The sequence below is a fragment of the Diospyros lotus genome, chromosome 9 (genome assembly GCF_014633365.1).
Source record: "Diospyros lotus cultivar Yz01 chromosome 9, ASM1463336v1, whole genome shotgun sequence".
Lineage (NCBI taxonomy): Eukaryota > Viridiplantae > Streptophyta > Magnoliopsida > Ericales > Ebenaceae > Diospyros > Diospyros lotus.
Genome location: NC_068346.1, coordinates 6,680,449 through 6,699,818, shown reverse-complemented (window position 1 = coordinate 6,699,818; position 19,370 = coordinate 6,680,449). Strand labels below are relative to the sequence as shown.

Genomic DNA, 19,370 nt, shown 5'->3' with positions numbered 1-19,370 from the left:
TCAATTTATGTCCTCCTTTATGTTGATAACATGCTAATTGCAAGTCAATCAGATGAGGAAATTAAAATTGTAAAACTGAAATTGAAATCAACCTTTGAAATGAAGGAGTTAGGAGAGGCTAAGAAGATTTTAGAGATAGAAATATTAAGGAAAAGACAGCAAAGATTGCTCCAGCTATCTCAAAAGTCCTATCTTGAGAAGCTAATTAGGAAATTTCACAGCTTGATGCAAAGGAAGTGAATGTTCTTTTGCTTAGCATTACAAGTTATCTTATATGCAATTCCCAAGTGAGGAAGAGAGCATTAAAGAAATGGACAAGATCCTGTATTCAAGTGTTGTAGGAAGCCTTATGTATTGTATGATTTGCACTAGGCCGGATTTAGCCCAGGCCATGAGTGTTACAAGTAGATTCATGGCTAATCTGGAAAATGATCATTAGACTGCTGTTAAGCAGATTTTTAGATACCTTAAAGGGACAATCAATATGGCTTTAGTTTATAGTGGAGCAAGTATAGAAGAAGAGCCTAACATTCTAGGACACTGATGTTGATTATGCAGCAGATTTAGACAAAAGAATGTCATCTACAAGGTATGTTTTCAAACTATAGAACTCAACTATTAGCTGGAAAACTAATCTACAATCTGTGGTGGCTCTTTCAACCACTGAGGCCAAGTATATAACTATCACTAAAGCTATAAAAGAGGCCCTATGGTTGAAAGGTTTAGTGAGTGAATTGCTAGGAAAAAAATTTTACAAGTTGTCCTAATGTGTGATAACCAAAGTGTTATACATTTAGTCAAGAATCAAGCCCACCATGAGAGAACAACATATTGATATAAGGTACCATTTTATTAGAGAAGTACTTGAGAAGAAGGAAATAGATCTGATTAAGTGTTGTTATTTAGGACTGTCAATCGAAGATCAAACCTGAAGAGAATTCCACTCAAATTCTTGCACACTCACAGAATCTTAGAAACCAATTAAGAAAACAGACAAAACAGAAATGGAAATGAAAAATACAAAAAGATAAAAACAAACCAACAAGAGCCGAGAATTATCTTGATGCGGAATGTCTTTGGCAAACCTACATCCAGCAGTTAACACTCACACAGAGCAACCTTTTATTATGATGAAAACGATCAGTACTTCAAGCCTCTAAACCCTCATCTATATCCCCGAGTACATGCACACATTCTCCCAAGAATACACAAAACTAAAACCCGCCTTTTCTCTTCTCAAGAATGGAAACCCAACACTCAATCATAGACCACATTAGAAGCTCTCTTAGAATGAATCCTGACTACCTCCCCTGCCCTCTTATTTATAGAAAGGGCGGACATCCCAATATAACTAATTACTAATGGAATATTACAATTAGGCCCTCTAATTTACTAAATAATTACACTTGGTAATTTTAGCCCTAATTGTTTTAAACTTCCAGTCGATAATTCTTCAACACTTTACTAATCTTATACCGCATAAACTCTAGGCAAACTCAACATTAAGGTTACAGGTGAAGAAAATGCAGCTAATATGTTCCTTTTGCAATTTCTTGTTTGTGAATTATCAATTTTTTATGCAGGTCCAAAGGAAGAGTAGGATGATGGAATCGGTTTCAGGCATCACTCATGTAAAATGGTGCAGAATTGTTATGGTTTTGCATCGATTATAGCCTAAAAGAACCGGAAGAAATCAAGATAATCCAAGTATAATCCAAGCGGCAGAAATAAGTTAAGTTAGATAGTGTCTAACGGTTGTATATGTATGAGGGGTATATTAGACATTGTGTAGTCTTTTTTATAACCCTTGTAATGTCCGTCCAAAAAATGTCTATAAATAGAGGCCGCAGTCGCTTTGGGCATCATTCATTCAATTGTGTGAGTGTTGTAAAGTGAGAGGAAAGTCTAGAGAGAAAGTTAGTGATTTGTAATCTTGTGATTGGTGTACTTGTAGATGAGGGATTAGTATACTGGTTTTCAAATATTCTAGTGGATTTTGCTCTCGGGACAAGAGGCTAGACGTAGCATCACTATTGGTTGTCTGAACCAGGATAAACTGATTGTGTTCATCGTGTGGTTTGCATGTTCTTTCCCAATTTTAGTTCTGTTCTTGTTATATTTTCTGTTGTGGGTTGAATTAGGGTGTGTGTGTGATGTAAATTGGCAAGATTGAGAAATTCTAGTGCTCCTGATTTCACAATCTATAAAATAGATAGCAAAGTGTTGTAATTTACTCCTATAAATTAGGAGAATAGTTAGGAGAAAAATTAGGATTTTTAGCATATTTTTTAGGACTTGTGTATATATATTTTTCAGATCAATGAAATTATTCACGGTGGTTTGATTCCCTAATTAATCTACCTAGTTTCTTTACAAACAACCAAATGTGTTCAATATCCACATAACATAAGATTATATCAGAATAACAGAATATGTGCTAATTTCAGGATAGGAGACACGTCCAACCCTCCTCTGGCTACTATTTACTGCTGTCACAGTGTCAGTGACATCAATCTGATAGTCATTTGAGTTTAGCAGAAGAATGGAAAATTGACAATTAAATCAGAACACTACATAGGAGTATGTTGGAGCTTGTGATACAAGGTTGGTGTGTACTATTCCACCTGGACGCACCTAAGAATTGTTAAACAAAAGAAGATTTGACTCTAGGATGAAGATTCAAGAGACACCAACCATTCCTAAGACCCTACTCACCTTTGCCAGAGTGTCGGTGTCATCAATTTACAGAAAATAAATATTCTAGAATATTTACTCAGTTTAAGTCCTGGAGCATGAAGTGGTGTTAAATTTGTAAGGTTTCTCGTATCTTCATCAACAAACTCCATCTGGAGATGTTATCCACTGCCCGTCTCAAGCTCGGATAAAATAAGAGGGTTGTCTTAGGTAGTTGACAGCTACCGTAAAACCTAGTCGGATCCAAAATCATGAACTCTAGACAAATTATGAAAAATCGTTGGGGCATAACCTTTCAGAGCGACGCTATACACTGCGCTAGGGCCGCTGCATCGGCATCCGGATGTAGTGACAAATGAGCAAGGGTCCTCACATTTGTTTGGACGGATGCAGGTAAAGAAGCTAGTTCAAAATCAAGCCAAAATCAAATTCAAATTCAAAGTCAAAGCCAAAATCAAAATCATAGATTAAGGATTGAGTCATAGAACATAGGAACATTAACAGGCAAAGCTACGGAAGTGGTAGATGTGATGATTAGGAGAAAGATTAATATTATGTGCCTTCAAGAGACGAGATGGGTAGGGAAAAAAAGCAAAAACTTTATCAAAAACTAGATATAAAATATGGTACACAGAAAATGATCGAGCGAAAAATGGAGTGGGGATTATTATGGATAAAAGCTTAGCAGATGAGGTAGTGGATGTAAAGAGAATAGGGGATAGAATTATTATGGTGAAGGTTGGTCTAGGAAGAATGACTATAAATATCTTTAGTACATATGCACCACAAGAGGGGTTAGGTGAGGAGATAAAAGCAAAATTCTGAGAGGATCTAGAGGGACTCATACAAATGATACCAAGATGAGAGAAAGTGATTACAGGAGGCGGCTTAAATGGTCACGTGGGTAGAGACAGAAACGGATATAGAGAGGTACATGGAGGATACGGATTCAGGGAAATTAATAATGAGGGTAAGTCTATTCTAAATTTTTCTATGGCATATGAACTCATCATAACCAATATTAGATTCAAAAAACGAGACGAACACTTGATCACATACAAAAATGTCACATCAAGCACTCAAATAGATTATTTCCTCATGAGACAAAAGGATCGGTTGTTGTAGGAATTGTAAGGTGATACCGGGAGAGTGTTTGACTACTCAACATAGACTTTTGGTACTTGACGTTCAAGTAAAAAATTGGAAGAGAAAAAATCACATAAAACAAAATCCAAGAATTAGGTGGTGGGATTTAAAAGAGGAGAAGCAATTAATCTTCAAAGAAAAATTAAGAGGTAGAAGGGAATGGAATGGAGAATGACAAACAAACCAAATGTGGAGGGAAATGACAATTGCCCTGAGGAGCATGGCAAAGGTAGTCCTTGGAGAAACAAATGGCAGAGCCCCAAATCTTAAGGAGAATGAAGAAATACAATTGAAAATTATAAATAAGAAAACTTGCTATAAGACTGTATATCAGTGCAGCAATGAAAAAAACTTAAAAAATTATAAAGAAGCGAAAAAGACAGCAAAAATAGCTGTTAATGAAGCAATGTCAAAAGTATATGAGAATTTATATAAACAACTTGATACAAAAGATGGAGAAAGGGATATATATATAAATTAGCTAAAGCAAGAGAAAGAAAAACAAGGGATCTAAACCAAGTGAAATGCATAAAAGATGAAAACCAAAATGTATTAGTGAATGAATGAGCGATTAAGGAGAGATGGAAGGAGTAATTCACAAAATTATTCAATGATGATGGGGACACAAGAGTTAGGTTGGGACATCTTGGAAACTCCGAAGGGAACGTGAGCTATACATTTTATCGACGCATAAGTTCAAAAGAAATAAAGCAAGCATTAAAAAAGATAAAAAATCATAAGACGGTAGGACCGGATAATATACCAATAAAAGCATGGAAATGCATGGGAGAAGAGGGCATCTCCTGGCTAACGAAATTATTTAACGCGATCCTTAAATCAAAAAAGATGTCAGATGAGTGGAGGAAGAGTACTTTGGTTCCTATATACAAGAACAAAGGAGATGTTCAAAACTGTGAAAATTATAGAGGAATTAAGTTAATAAGCCATACCATGAAACTCTGGGAGAGAGTAATAGAGCAAAGGCTCAGAAAAGAAACAGACGTCTCGAAAAATCAGTTTGATTTCATGCCTGGTAGGTCAACAATGGAAATTATAAACCTACTGAGGCGCCTAATGAAAAGGTATTGGGATTATCAGAAGGACCTGCAAATGGTGTTTATCGATCTAGAAAAGGCCTATAATAGGGTCCCTAGAGAAGTATTATGGAGGGTTTTAGAAAATAAATGAGTCCGAATAGCCTAAACACGAGCCCTTAAGGATATGTATCATAGTGCAAAAACAAGGGTCAAAACATGTGGAGGGGATACTGAACCGTTTAAAATTACAATGGACTCCATCAAGGTTCTACACTAAGTCCATACTTATTTGCTTTAGTAATTGATGAACTCACTAAACCCATCCAAGCAGAGGTGCCATGGTATATGCTATTTGCAGATAGTGTTCGTAGAAGAAACAAAAGAGGGAGTGAACGTTAAGCTTGAGTTGTGGACAAACAATTTAGAATCTAAGAGATTTAAATTAAGTAGAAGGAAAACATAATATATGCAATGTAAATTTAGTAAGAATGCAAGAGTGGAGGATGTTATAATAAAATTTGGAGACCAAATCATACAAAGAAAAGATCGTTTTCGATATTTGGGATCAGTGATTCAAAAAGATGGAGAAATTCACAAGGATGTCACACATAAAATTAAGGCATGTTGGCTAAATGGAGAAATGCATCGGGAGTGTTATGTGATAGTAAAATCCCATTAAAATTGAAAGGAAAATTCTATAGAATAACTATAAGACCAGTTTTGTTATATAGTTCAGAATGTTAGGCAGTCAAATACCAACATGAGCAAAAGATGAGTGTAGCTGAGATGAGGATGCTAAGATAGATGTGCGACATACAAGAAAAGATAAAATTATAAATGAGATTATTCGTAATAAGGTAGGAGTAGTGCCAATCGAGGAGAAGATGAGAGAGACTAGACTAAGATGGTTCGGTCATGTGAGAAGGAGACCAAGAGACGCTCCTGTGATGAGAGTTAATGAAATGGAACAATTAATCAAAAAAATAGATAGAAGCAGACCCAAGAAGACTTTGGGAGAGACTAAAATTTGATATGAAGTGTATGGGCCTAAATAAAGATATGACAAAAAACAGAAATACATGTGAGTCTAGAATTCATGTAGCCGACCCCACATAGTGGGATAAAGGCTGGATATGTTATTGTTGTTGTTGTTTCTCATATCTTCATCAATAGACGTGAGTAAAAAATTTTGTTTAGAACCTGAGGCTTTGAATGGGATCACGGAATGTTAAAACCTTGGTAAAAAAAATCCACGAAGGCAGCACATGATGATTAGGAGAAGAATCAATATTATTTGCCTCCAACAGATGAGTTGGGTTGGTGAGAAGGGGAAAATGTTCATAGGGAAGGGTTGCATGAAAATAGAATAAGGATTATTACAGATAAAAATGTTAAAAGGATGAGATAATAGATGCAAAGAGGTGGAGAGATTGAACACTGCAGCTTGATAGATGTAAAGAGGTTAGGAGATTGGATTATTGCACTCAAAATCATTCGTGTTCTATACACTGAAATGATTACATGCCACATAATTTTTGCTACACCATGTGACATGATATTATTATTGTTGATTCATATTGATAAATAGCAAATTTTTTGACATGGAACCTATTTTTATGATAGACATAGAAAAATGCAATTTTGGATATGATCTACTTATATGCAGATTACCTATCTTTTGAGCTATGAGCTTCCTGCTCCACTATGACTTTTAGGTGCTCAAAAAGATTATTAGAGTTGTAATTGGACGAGGGGACTGAATGTGGACATATTAGGGTTATCTTATTTCATTTCTTTATTTTGTTCACTTGACTTGCAACTTTGAGATTTTGATCTTTTGATATTCTATCATTAAAAAATGTTGTTGGTTTTTCCCATGATTATTATGATGATTGGATTTTAGGCTTCCTGATCCCTAATTTTCAGCTTGGTTTCATGGCAGGTCGTACTACCCAAAAAGGAATGAGACAGTCAATGCATATACACCAAAGGAAGAATTGGAAGAAGAGATGAAACAAAAGTTTTGGTAAGATTTCAATAAACAATAAAATCCACACCTGTGTCAAGTACTTGAACGCATCCACCACAGGCGTAATCATATCCCTGTATGCCTCAATCTGCACATCATAATTCCAGGACATAATTTTATTCACTAGGACAGTAAATTACAGAAAATAATAATGACAATAACAACAACAACAGCAGTAGAAACAGGATACCTGATGAACAATTGTTCGAAGCACAGTCATTGGATTGGCATGAGCTAGCTTTGCAACCATTCGACCCAGCTGCTTCAGGTTTTCCTTTGCAAGGCGCTTCAAGATCCTTCTAGTGTCTAACTGTGAAAGAGAGGCACAAAGCAAACAATACACTTCAGGAAAAATTCTGAAAACAATGGAAAGATAAATCAATTCTATGAATATATTTTGCAACCTTTGCAGTTTGCCTGGCAGCCAAAACCATTGGAATCCTCTCATCATCTTTTTCCCATTCACCATACAGCCGATATCGTACCTAAGCAGACAGTATACTTATAAGAAAAATATATATCTAATGATACCTAAAATGCAAGTCATAAACCTCCGTAACAAAGCCAACCTCATATGGAAGGAGATTCATAACTTCCCATATCTCCTGCCCAACTGCTGGATTTGCAGGTATTAACTGTAAAGAAGGGAGTAAACACGTTCCCAGGGCTTCCTCAACCCTTAACCTGGCTTCTTTTAGGTGAAGACGAGGAGTTCGATTCCCAGTAATAACAGTTTCAGTATCTAAAACTCCATCACCAGTACTGACGAGCTCAAGTGCTGAAAGGTAATAGCCTCTCAGTACTCTACACACCTGTTTTACCAAGAAACCAGCAGAATCTCAATCTGGTAAGAGTAATTCACACTGAGAATGCAGATCATAGAGCTAGCAAAACAATGCACCTTCTGCAGCAGTAATGTATCACGGTAAAGATAAGGTCCAGCACAAGAAAGCATCTCAAAAAGTTCCTTTGGAAGATCAATAAAGGATCCACGGGCTGATGAATTTGTTTCCATAGGCTCACCACCAGCTGCCGAATGCAAGCCTAAGCTCTGAAGATGGATCCGTCGAGCAAGTTCATATGACAAGGAGATGGATTCTTCAATGAGCCTGGATGATCAACACAAGGTTAAGAACCAGAAAATCATAAAGTGATGTTGGAACACAGACTTAGATGAATGAAGTAGATTGCATTTTTGAAACCGACTAAGTAAAGCTCAGAAGTGTTACAGAGAAACAAAGAAGAAGGAACATTCAAAGACAAGGACATAAATTAATTATCTCAACCCAATGTAATTGATAATCAAATTAAACATGCAACTCAGACTTACCTAAACAATTCATTACAAATTTGAATATGTTCTGCTGGATTAAGAGCTGAAAGTCGTTCAAACAGGACACGGGCATGATACCTGTAAAAAGTCAGTCAATTTAGTATGACAGACTGATACTATTAACACAAAAGTTTTGTAGCTTAAAATAGCTAAACTAGAAGTGGGATTAAAATTCTTCTTCATATGAACAAGAAGAAAAAAGAAGATAAAAAAAAAAAATAGGCAAGTTTAATCATGCTAATATTCGATTAAACAAGACCTAAAGAGATAATAATTAATTGTCCATTATAAATTGACAAATACAAATTGGTGATCAAGCTTACATCATCTTCAACATTTAACCCGTGCTGAAACTTTCAAGTTTAAATATCATCCAACACACCAAATAAAACTTTCCCAACCCACATCCAAAACAGGGAAAGGGTAAGAAATGATAATCATGAAACATAAGTTACATAAAATCTGCAAGTTGACACTCATTCAATAAAATGCTAGCAAAGCATTTTACCATTCATGACATATATGTGGCTCCAATTCATTACGCTAAACAAAATTTCCCATTATTTAATAATGTTGAATGAACACCACACACCAAAAAAGAAAAATGACATTAGATCAACACAGTTGAAAATATCAACCTAATTGCAACTGAAAGCCCTAGTCCACAAGCAAGGATGTTAAAAATAGCCATCAAAGAATAGACAATAAGTAATGCAATCGTTAGGCATCGGGAAAGTCTCAGTCCTCACCAAGTATAAACAAAATTAAAAAATATTAAAAAATTTAAAATTTCAAGAATCAGGAAGTTATAGAAGTGCATCACTTAGGTTTGATATTAAGTATATGAACCACATAGAGACACGACGACGCATAGAAATGAATGAAAATTTAGAATTCATATAGTCAACCCCATATAATGTCAACCCCATATAATGGAATATAGGCTTGATATAATGTTAGGAAGTTAAAAAGCAGATACTCCACTTGAAGCAAAGAAATTCCAACAAGCTGCATCAGACAATGCCAGTTCAAAGGGCGTTAAAGAAGAAAACTATTGGCTACTTTGTCTTGAAGAAGAAAATTACAAGTGTCTTATAGAAGTTAAGGCCATAGATATAAATAATTGCCAAGCCAGAATTCATGTAGCAGGACTCCACATAGTGGAATTAAGCTTCATATGTTGTGGTTTTTGTCTTGAAGAATAGAGGATGAGTCAGCGGAGAATGAGGAAGGCGAGTAACCACGCATCACACTTCCTCTGATGATTACATGGAAAAAAAAAAATGTGTATCCTCCTATAGTCAAATTTTTATACAAGCTCATTTGTGGTTTAGTCAAAACTACAAAATGAATAAAATATTTTTAATTTTAACAACTTGTGCCTAGCAACTAATTTGGCCAAAATAATTGTAGCAACCATAGTTGGGTTACATAATCGCTTTTTTCTTTCCCTTTTACTAAATCTGTTGTCAAACGTTCAATGGCATTTTAAGCCAGAGATAGGGCTATGTCTCGACTTTCAAACCAAAAGGATTAAATGCTAAATACTCACCAACAAAAATACATGGGACCAAGTATAATTCATCCATACAAAATTTGACAGTCAGAAGAAGCAGCATTTCATACACCAAGCTTACCAGTCGTTCACCGAAAGAAATCCAGTTAGCAAGCCCAAAGTTTGATTATTTTCAAGCTCTGAAGCTCGCTCACTGACTGCCTCATTTTCCAAGTCTAAAGCCGAAAAAAGATCTATTGTCACGTCTCCTTGCTTCTCATCATCCATAAGATCTTTTCCAGTGGCAGCAAGATTTATTTTGCCAATTTTATTGGCCTGAAAGCATGACAGAAAAGGGGGGGGGGGGGGGGGGGGGGGGAGAAAAGAAAAAAAAAGACTAACCACATTAATAACCCACCAACACCAAACCATTTTCAAGGAAAATTGGATACTAACAACAGAAAAAGCTGTTTCATCACACCTCACAATTGCTTCTTACAGAACCTGATGTACTAAATGTAATGTACTTAGAAACACAAAGATATGATACGATGATACTGATGATGATGACAACACTAGTAATGGAACCCAATCAATGACAAAAAAACAAAACATATAGCCCAGCATACTTCAATCGATTACCTCATCAAGTCGCTTAGCAGAAAACATATTATAATGCTCAAATGCCCCGTCATCCTTGGGAAGTAAATGTGCATATCTGAAATAGTTGCAATGTTTTCAAAAACAAACCAGGCATAAAAATAAGTCATCAGAATGTAACAACAGGAGAAGAAATAAAAAATATATTTGTATATATTTAGTGATGGATATAGGACACTCCAATATGCAAAAGACCAAACAAAAAAATATGCACCGGTTGGGATTCTTTGCAGGAAACGAAACCAAGTCCCAGGCAATATACAAGACATGCACAGGCTAACACAACTTAACACTTCCATACAATAGGTTATATTTCCATAATCCACATCAAGATACGTGATATTTTAAATAAAAGTACGCATTGCTGACATCAAAACTCCACAAAGACATTGCCCAACAGGTTGGAGCTGCCTACATCAATCTCACTTTGCAGTTTGGCCCTATTAAGGGCTGGAACTCCAATTAAAATTCAATTATATGTTAATTCTGTATACCATAAAATATTTTCAGATAAAACATGGACAATGAGTAGAGAAAGAGCTTTAGTATCCATTTACAACAATAAAGAAGATGTTAAAATTTGTGGAAATACAAAGGGATCAATCTCATAAGTCTCATTATGAAACTTTCAGATGGGTTTCATATGAAGTGATTGAGCAAAAGTTAAGAAGAGAAAACAGCATCACTGAAACAAATTTATCTTACCAAGCAAAAAATAAAAAATAAAAAACAATTTGGTTCCATTCCTGGTAGGTCAACAATAGAAACTATCTACTCACTAAGCTTTCCAATGGAAGGTCTTAAGATAAAGAGAATGATTAGCATATGGTATTTACAGTCCATTTGGAACCAATTCCAATGGAAATTCAATTCTAATTCTATAGTTTTAATGATTCCAACAAAACTAGAAATCTAATTATTTTGTTTGGAACAAAACATTAAAAAATAGAATTGAATTCCAATTCTTATGTTTGGAACAAGATGGAAATGTTGAACAAGTTGTTTGACAATATCACCTTTAACAACTCGATAAGAAAAAGGTCAATATACAACATTAAACAATTGACTTGAATTTTTATATGTTCTCTGTAAAATAAATAACAGTGAATTACATACTCTTGTATTGTAGAAAAAAATTAATTTAGATATGAAGTACCAAAAATAAGATGATATAGCCATTGCATATATGACTGACATTTTAACATTACAATTTTTTAACAAGTATATTTTCACTATTTCTGACATAAGGTAAGAAAATTAACATTACCATTATAAGAAAACCCTAGGAAGATGAGAAAATCTTATTGGTTTTACAAATAGAATGGGGAAGGATATTTGTGAAAATAAAATAAATAAAAACGTGGGACCTAACAATTCCAATTCTTTTTTAACAATTCTGACTATTGAAATGTTGTCTCGAGTATATGGTATAAGAAGAAGATCAGTGAAAGTAGTGAGTGACGGTGGTACGCTAGAGGGCCATTGAAGAATTAGATAGAAATTTATATCTTAAACTGTAAATATTTAATGTCTTCTCTAGGGATATCCGTCCACTCTATAAATAGAGTGCTAGGGGGTGTGTGCAGCCATTCTATTCTATTCTTTTCTATTGAAACGAGTGCACTGTATTCTCTGAGAGGAAGGCTAGAGTTCTGATTTAGCTTTGTAATCTTGGGAGAGAAGTTGTTTGTTTGTACTCGGGAATAGGGAGGAGATCTTGCTGCTGTACTGGTCGTATTTCTTTGGTTTAATAAGATTGCTCAGGGTGCTCTCTGAAGGCTGGATGTAGATTTCCTTAAAGGGAACTAGACCAAGATAAATCTTGGCATTTGTGTGGTTTACTTTTTGTTTCTTGTTCTTATTTTCATTCCGTTTTAATTGCTTAAGTTTTCTGTTTCAATTCCTATTAACACTGAGAGGGTTTGTGAGTGTTGAGAGAGGCCTATATCATCTAAGGGTAATTCCGCATAGTCCTAGGTTAACACTAACAAACTTTAATTGGAATATTAATTCCAGCGTTTGAGGGTAAACAGAATTCTAATTCCAAAACTTTTATTTATTCCAAACACAAGAAGTCATGGTGAGACTATAAGCCGAGTAAAAATAAAAATATAGATGTTGTCATGGTAAGACTAGAAGATCTAGTTATTCATAGAAAAAAATAATAATAATTTAGATATCTTGAGGCAATTGCTTAAAAAGAATGAGTCATTGAGGATCTTACTCATAAAATCAAGGCATAGTGATTAAAAACAAAGAAATGCGAGGAGAATCTTATTGTATGGTAAAATCCTTTTAAAGCTAAAAATGAAATTTTTTGTCGGGAGACTATGAGATCATATTTGTTAATATCATTCACAAATATTGAACAATTAAGTACCAACAGACATGCAATATGACCGTAAATAAGATGAAGATAATAACACGAATCTGCAGCTATACAAGAAAATACTGAATTACAAATGAGATTATCTGTAATAAAGTTGGATTAACACCTATTGAAAATAAGATTCACGGAATGAAATTAAACATAGTTTGAACATATGAAAAGAAGACCAACAAACACACAAACACCTATGAGGTGAGTAGATGGAATAGAGGAAGTTTCTATGTAGAGAAAGACCACACAAAAAAAAAAAAAAAGAACAGAACTAGATGAAAACCCATTAGGTATGACATGGCCTGAAGAAATATAATCATGAACAAAGAAAGTTAGAAAGCTAAAATCCACGTAGCCAACCCCACCTAGTGGGATAAAAACCTCTGATGATGATGATACCATTGCAGGTCCTTAACCAAATTCTTGTATTTCTGGTAGTGGTACTTTTGGCTTGCAAATTAACTCACCCCAAGTTGGACTAACAGGACTATCATATTTCCAAATGCTTAACCAGAAGTTTGATTCCAAACTAATACATAGTTTAATCATACAAAATACATTATAACAACAGAACAAAGTCGATGCAATCCATACAACATATACAACACAAGCATGCATCTCTCCTTTCTTAAAAGTGGTCAAGGGTGGTTCTATGATTATAACTATGTATCACCAATTTTTAGCATAAACGAAAGTTACATCAACCAACATGCTTTAGCATTTAGCCCCCCCAACCCCCCCCCCCCCCCCCAAAAAAAAAAAAAAAATAGTTAAGCTGCTCAATGAAGTATATTTAGAAGCATGTGAACTAAAGATGGTGATATAACTCAATTACACCACCTGCAAACCTTTTTTTGCCAAAAAGAACAAAAAAAACAACAAAGTAAATTACAATCTTATGCATTTATTACAATAAAATCACTGACTAAACAAAAATATAACTAAAAGATGCCACATTATAAGGCTAGATGTGCAAAAAACTCACATGCTATCAAGATCAATGAATTCTTTCTTCACAAGTAAAGCAGTGAGCTGATAGAGCCCAAATGGTACAGGGCAATTCACCTCCATTCGCTGATAGTATTGAAACTTAAAACCAAGAATATGGGAAGCATGAGACTGCAAAACATTGAAAAGTGAATAAGAAAAAGTATGGACATTTTCATTGAGAAATGAAAATCCAATAACAGTGTGGCAGTCCAATCAGCATAATAGATATATGATGGACATATATAAAAATTATAAATATACCTTGGGAAATATTGGAATCAGATCCAAGAAAACACTGTTATCAGGCTGAAGCTCAAAACACTCCAGTACCTGCCATATCAAACACCATTTCCCAAGAGATGAATATAAAGTCAAAGAATTTTGAGCATATTAACCAAGATAACAGAAAATGACAGCTTACAATATCGAATACACGGTTCGGATCCAAATCAAAGTGTCCAATTAGTGACTGCAAAACATCATAGCACAAATATAATATCAACAGTAAGTACAGGAACATAATCAAAGAAAGTAGATCACACTTAAACCTTAATGATGCCAACTGTTGCTGCTGAACCATTTTGAGTTGATGCTTCAGAACCTTGACAAAGGAGGGTAACCTGCAGTATTCACAACTATCTAAAATAAGCAGGTCGGGAAGGAGGAATAAAGGTTCAGAAATAGGATGGAACTTAAATTACATTAGCAACTCTGATAACAACATAGACTGAGAATCGGTGAAATACTGTAGCTCCATAACTACACAATGTACTTCCAAAAGTAGGAGATAATTAACAAGTACATCAACCAACCAGGGAATGATGAAACCACATACTAGAATAGGCCAATCATGCACCATGAAATAGGGATTAGATGCATCTCAAAACTAGTATATATTTATACTCATCAATCCCTCTTTTTTATACCCTAAAGCCTAACAAGTTCAAGCTACCTGTAAATAGTGAACCATAAAGATGGGTAATTTAGTAGTTGTAACAATAGAGCATCATATTCAAGAAATGTTAACCCGAGATCTAAACTTCTATCGAAAGGTTTGTGTATTTAGTCACTGGATGTCATTGGTTCCACTTGCCACAAGTTGAGTTATTAAAGTGATTCAGTTCCTGTTACTCCAAGCTGAGTTATTAAACTGCAATAAATTGGTAGTCAGATGTTCGCATGTTATTTAACTGACTAACTAAATTTACTAATTCACTGAAAGAAGTAGGTCAGCATTTCATAAATCCTCTGATTGGTAAGACTATCCAATATTTCCAAAATTCTCAACAATCAACACCTTCCTTGCTCCTGCAAAAAGAAAACCAGGCGAAAACCACACTTTTAAAGGAGAATCTAAACAATTATCAGTACTTAGCAAAGTATTTTGAAATCCCTTCCTATCCTAAGACTTACTATTCAGGGAACTTCGGGGAGAAAAGAAAATGCTTAAAAGGGACTTGCAGATAGGTGACACTGTAAGGTAGTGGGTTGAAAATTATATTAGCTACAGTAGCAACAATAGAAAGTGAACCAGCATAACACTTGGATTGGAGCCCTAATTAGGCAAAAACATATTGTGGGAAAGTTTTAAGTTCTATATTGCAATTTCTTGCAACGAATACTCTAGATCCAAACCTCTGAGGCCACAGTAGGAAATCATTGTCAAAGCACCAATCGAGACCCAGACCCACAGAGTTCAGTCGTTAGCATAATGAGAGGTCTCTTAGTAGTCTACGAGTAGGCAGATCAATATCGAAACCTATGAATCTGGACCCATAGCCTACAGCAGCATAGGTAGTGGCACCAGTACCAGTAGCACCATAGGCATCATCTTAGCTGGATTGATAGGCAGATACCTTCATGATCTAGAGCCATACCAGCATCCCTTCGTCCAGCTCCATACGTAGATTTACTAGTGACCAAAGCTTGGTTCCACAGGTCCTGGTGCAGATTTTCTAGTGACAGAAACAAGGGCAACATCCTAACCAGGTCGAGAGCTTGAAGAAGCTCCATGTCACGACCCAGATCAGTGATTAGCCAACCCAGATGAATTGATTACCCGGATCAGTATTTATTTTTGCAGCAGATTATTTTATTTTGCAGAAGGATTAATTATTAATTTTATTTTCAGATTATTGTCGGTAATGGAGTGACTTAGGAGCAGTTACTGATAGTGGAGGAGTGGTAAGTATCTTGTAGAAACTATAGATAGCTTATATATAAAGCTATAACCACATTGTCAAGGGGTTACGTGTGATCAGAATTAAAAGTTCTTATTTTCTCTACAATTCTACCCCACTTTCTCTAGGTTTCTCCCTGTTCCTCCCTCATTTCTATCTCTATTTCTCCCTCATTTCTGTCTCTATTTCTCCCTCTATTTCAACTATATCTTCGAAGAATTCACAGTTAGGACCAGGTTCCTAACAAAGTATACCTAGGACCAGTAGATATAGTAGTATATCCAGATCCATACCTTTTCAAGAACTAAGAGGTAGCAATAGTCGCAAGAGAATCATAGGTTGGTACAAAAGCATAGGTGGTGATGCAGTCAAGGACAAAATGGACGAAGAGAAAGAAGAAGCCACAGCCATAGATGAAGACATATTGAAAATTTTCTTTTTTGATTCAACAAGGAGAAGAAATGAACAAGAAAACACTAGTGAGTCAAGAAGACAAAAAAAAGGCTGAGCGTTTACCCAAAAATTACCTTGAGAGATTCAGTTTATTTGAGGTGGTTGTTCAAAGCCTAGGCTCCGATACTGTGTCAGAGTTGAATTGAGAGGGAGGAAAACGACAACCCTTTCTAGGCTTTCATAAACAACTACATGAGAGAAAAGAATATGATATAGTACAACAAAATAATAAAATAAAAGAAGTGTGTTATCTCCTAATACTACCCCACAAGTGAATGGGTCATAGAACCAATGCCCAGGTGACTGGTGTAGTGCTCAATTGAGGCTTGTTCGTTGTTACGAACCAAGGGTTTCCCTAGGGTTCGAATAGGAAATTACCAAGGAATTTGGTAGAAACTGGGAAAGATATAATCAGAACAGAGAGAATTAGAGGGAAAACTAGACAGAAAGAGGGAGGTAACAGCAAGAATACAGGCAGAACTACAGTCAGACAGAGAGAAAGAGAGGGAATCAGAAAGAACGAGAGAGATCAGAACAATTGAGAGGGAAATCTGGAATTCAATTTATTCAACTCTGCCCATTCTCTACTTACATTAGCCTATTTATAAACTGTTAACTGAAAGGTACAAACATGAACAGCAACCTAGAGTACAATGTAGCAGATGCAAGTAAAATAACTACTATTATAATTACAATTATAGTGTTGGGGATCTTTGGAGTCGTGACAATTCCCCCCTCCTTGAGAGAACTCTTGTCCCCAAGAACTCACAACTGCTGGCCCTGTTCTTCATCCAATTCCAGCCTTCATAATCTAATTTATTCTTCTCTTTTTCCTTTCTTTCTTTCTCCTTCTAAGCTTTGTCCCATCTTCTCTTACATTCTATTGCTATTGCTTTTCCTGCAAAGATAAAATCTAGATTCCAAGGATCGCCATATCAAGGCTCCCTTCTCCAATGTCAAAACTCCCAAACCAAATGGCAGCAACCATCTCTTCCATCATCCTCCTTTCATCACATTTCAATTTTTCCTTCTGCATCCTCCTCTGCTCCAGATCACAAATATACTGCTGGAAAATTTCAATGTGATCAATTTCTTACTGACGTGAGCATCCTCCATCAACCTCTAACCAATCTTTAACTGCCCTCTATTGGTTATTCACTTTCATTAAGGCACAAGTTTCCTCACAATTGACTGATTTTTCAGTTGAGTTACCTGATCCAGGGTAGGCAATTCAGCAACTTCTTCCAGTCATATTCCTTCAAGAGAAATAGATTTAAGATCTTCACAATCTAAAGCAGTCGTGATCATTTCCGATCCCCACTTATCAGCATCTTCTGTTTCCTGATTGTTTAGGAAGGAATGAAAATTTTCCGCAAGTACCTCAATAGCTGAAACATGACCTCCATCACGTCTTTCATCTCCAACCTGATTTATAACTGGAATATCTAATGAATCAATACTGACCTTAAAATTCTTAAAAAGCTGAATCAGCATTTCCTCCATTTGGTCGAACTTTTGGTTGATATGAACAAAAAATTTCTCAAGTGTTTTCTCCAATGACTGTACACTTCCTTCCGCCATTGCCTCAATCTTCTTATCTCAAAAATGTCGTTTCTAACTTACTCCTTGTGATTGCCTAGATCTAAATCAGTAACCTAAGTCCACCTCAAAAATTGAATCCGTTGAGATCTGCAGAACTCAATCCGTCACAAAGATTGTATCCACTAAAATCGAACTTACAATCAGTCTTACTAACTTACTATTGATGATTGTATAGGTCTATCAGACTAGAATTCACCAGGACCTGCTTAGGCTTCAATTCTAGACCTCGATTAACAGGAGCAGGAGGAGTCGACAGCCAAGGAACTGTTTCAATGCAGTCTCCTGAGGAATCGACCGGCTCGGCTGCAGCTTCCTTCCTAATGGCTCACTTGGATCGTCGGAGATCGCGGCATTCGTCGGTTCTGCTTCGTTGGATCCGTGACGGAAAATAAAAGCTGGTAGTCCACCTCCTACTTCGCCTTCAATCTCCGACTCTGGATCATTTAACTCCACAACTGAGGTCGCCTGCCTAAATCAGTTTCGGAAACAGCCAAGATCAACCAATAGAGGTTGATTGACTATGCTTTGCTTCCTAGATCAATCTACAGGGAAAATCGTCAAAATTAACTGCTATGAATTGCAAGAATCACCACCAAGAATCGTCGACTTTGGATCGCAGTCAGAATTCACCTTCAAACATAAACAGCAACCTAGAGTATATAATCACAATTATAGCCTTGGAGATCTTTGGGGTCGTGACATTTGTTTGGACTGCCAAACTAGATGGTAGCGTGATCAGAGCCCAGGTTGCATGATTGTTCGAACGAGGTATCGCGACGCGGATAGGTCCATTCAAGCATCCATGTTTTCCAACCGATGTCCACTTTGGTGAGAGGTATGGCTTGCCAAGGTTAGGGGGCATTCAACTCAAGGAATTACGTATGTGTTAAATCATTTGTCTTGGATTAGTTAAAAGGCTCCAGAGGGCATTTGTCAAGGATGTATTTGGTATTTCACTAGTTAGTTTTCTGTTAAGTTGGTTAGTAGTGTACCGATTTTATCGGGATATCATCTTGTAATGTCCGCCCCTTATGTATTATAAATAGGGGTCAGGGCCTCATTGGGAGGCACGGGTTTTTCCTATCTTGGGCGAGAGAGAGAGAGGTCGAGAATGTGCTGTGAGTGAGAGAAAAGTAGAGTGCTTTGTAATCTCGAGATTCTGTATAGCCTGTGCGTATAGGGTTGTGAGAGATCAAATAGCAGTGCATGTAATCATCGATTGTGTTTTCAAGATAGTAGAGAAAGGCCAAAGGCAGTCTGGACATAGGTTCTTCATTTGAAGAACTAAACCAGGATAAAGCCCGGCATCGTATGTGTGTGTATTCTTCAGTTTCTATATTTTGTTTTCTTCTTAAGTGTGTGGGGATTCAC

The 19,370-nt window shown here is 36.0% G+C and overlaps 1 protein-coding gene across 2 annotated transcripts in view; it reads right to left on the bottom strand.

Annotated features, from left to right (window-relative positions):
• Positions 1 to 19,370, bottom strand: part of LOC127810076 (THO complex subunit 2) — a 100,161-nt gene that overhangs the window by 55,459 nt on the left and 25,332 nt on the right. For both annotated transcript variants that reach the window (XM_052349316.1, XM_052349317.1), the window contains exons 7-18: positions 14,313 to 14,384; positions 14,186 to 14,233; positions 14,026 to 14,094; positions 13,760 to 13,893; positions 10,377 to 10,452; positions 9,877 to 10,070; positions 8,237 to 8,317; positions 7,808 to 8,015; positions 7,476 to 7,718; positions 7,311 to 7,391; positions 7,097 to 7,216; positions 6,935 to 6,994 (exon numbers count right to left, since the gene is read on the bottom strand). In XM_052349316.1, the coding sequence (XP_052205276.1) occupies positions 6,935 to 6,994; positions 7,097 to 7,216; positions 7,311 to 7,391; positions 7,476 to 7,718; positions 7,808 to 8,015; positions 8,237 to 8,317; positions 9,877 to 10,070; positions 10,377 to 10,452; positions 13,760 to 13,893; positions 14,026 to 14,094; positions 14,186 to 14,233; positions 14,313 to 14,384 (1,386 nt within the window). The remainder of the gene's footprint in view (positions 1 to 6,934; positions 6,995 to 7,096; positions 7,217 to 7,310; positions 7,392 to 7,475; positions 7,719 to 7,807; positions 8,016 to 8,236; positions 8,318 to 9,876; positions 10,071 to 10,376; positions 10,453 to 13,759; positions 13,894 to 14,025; positions 14,095 to 14,185; positions 14,234 to 14,312; positions 14,385 to 19,370) is intronic.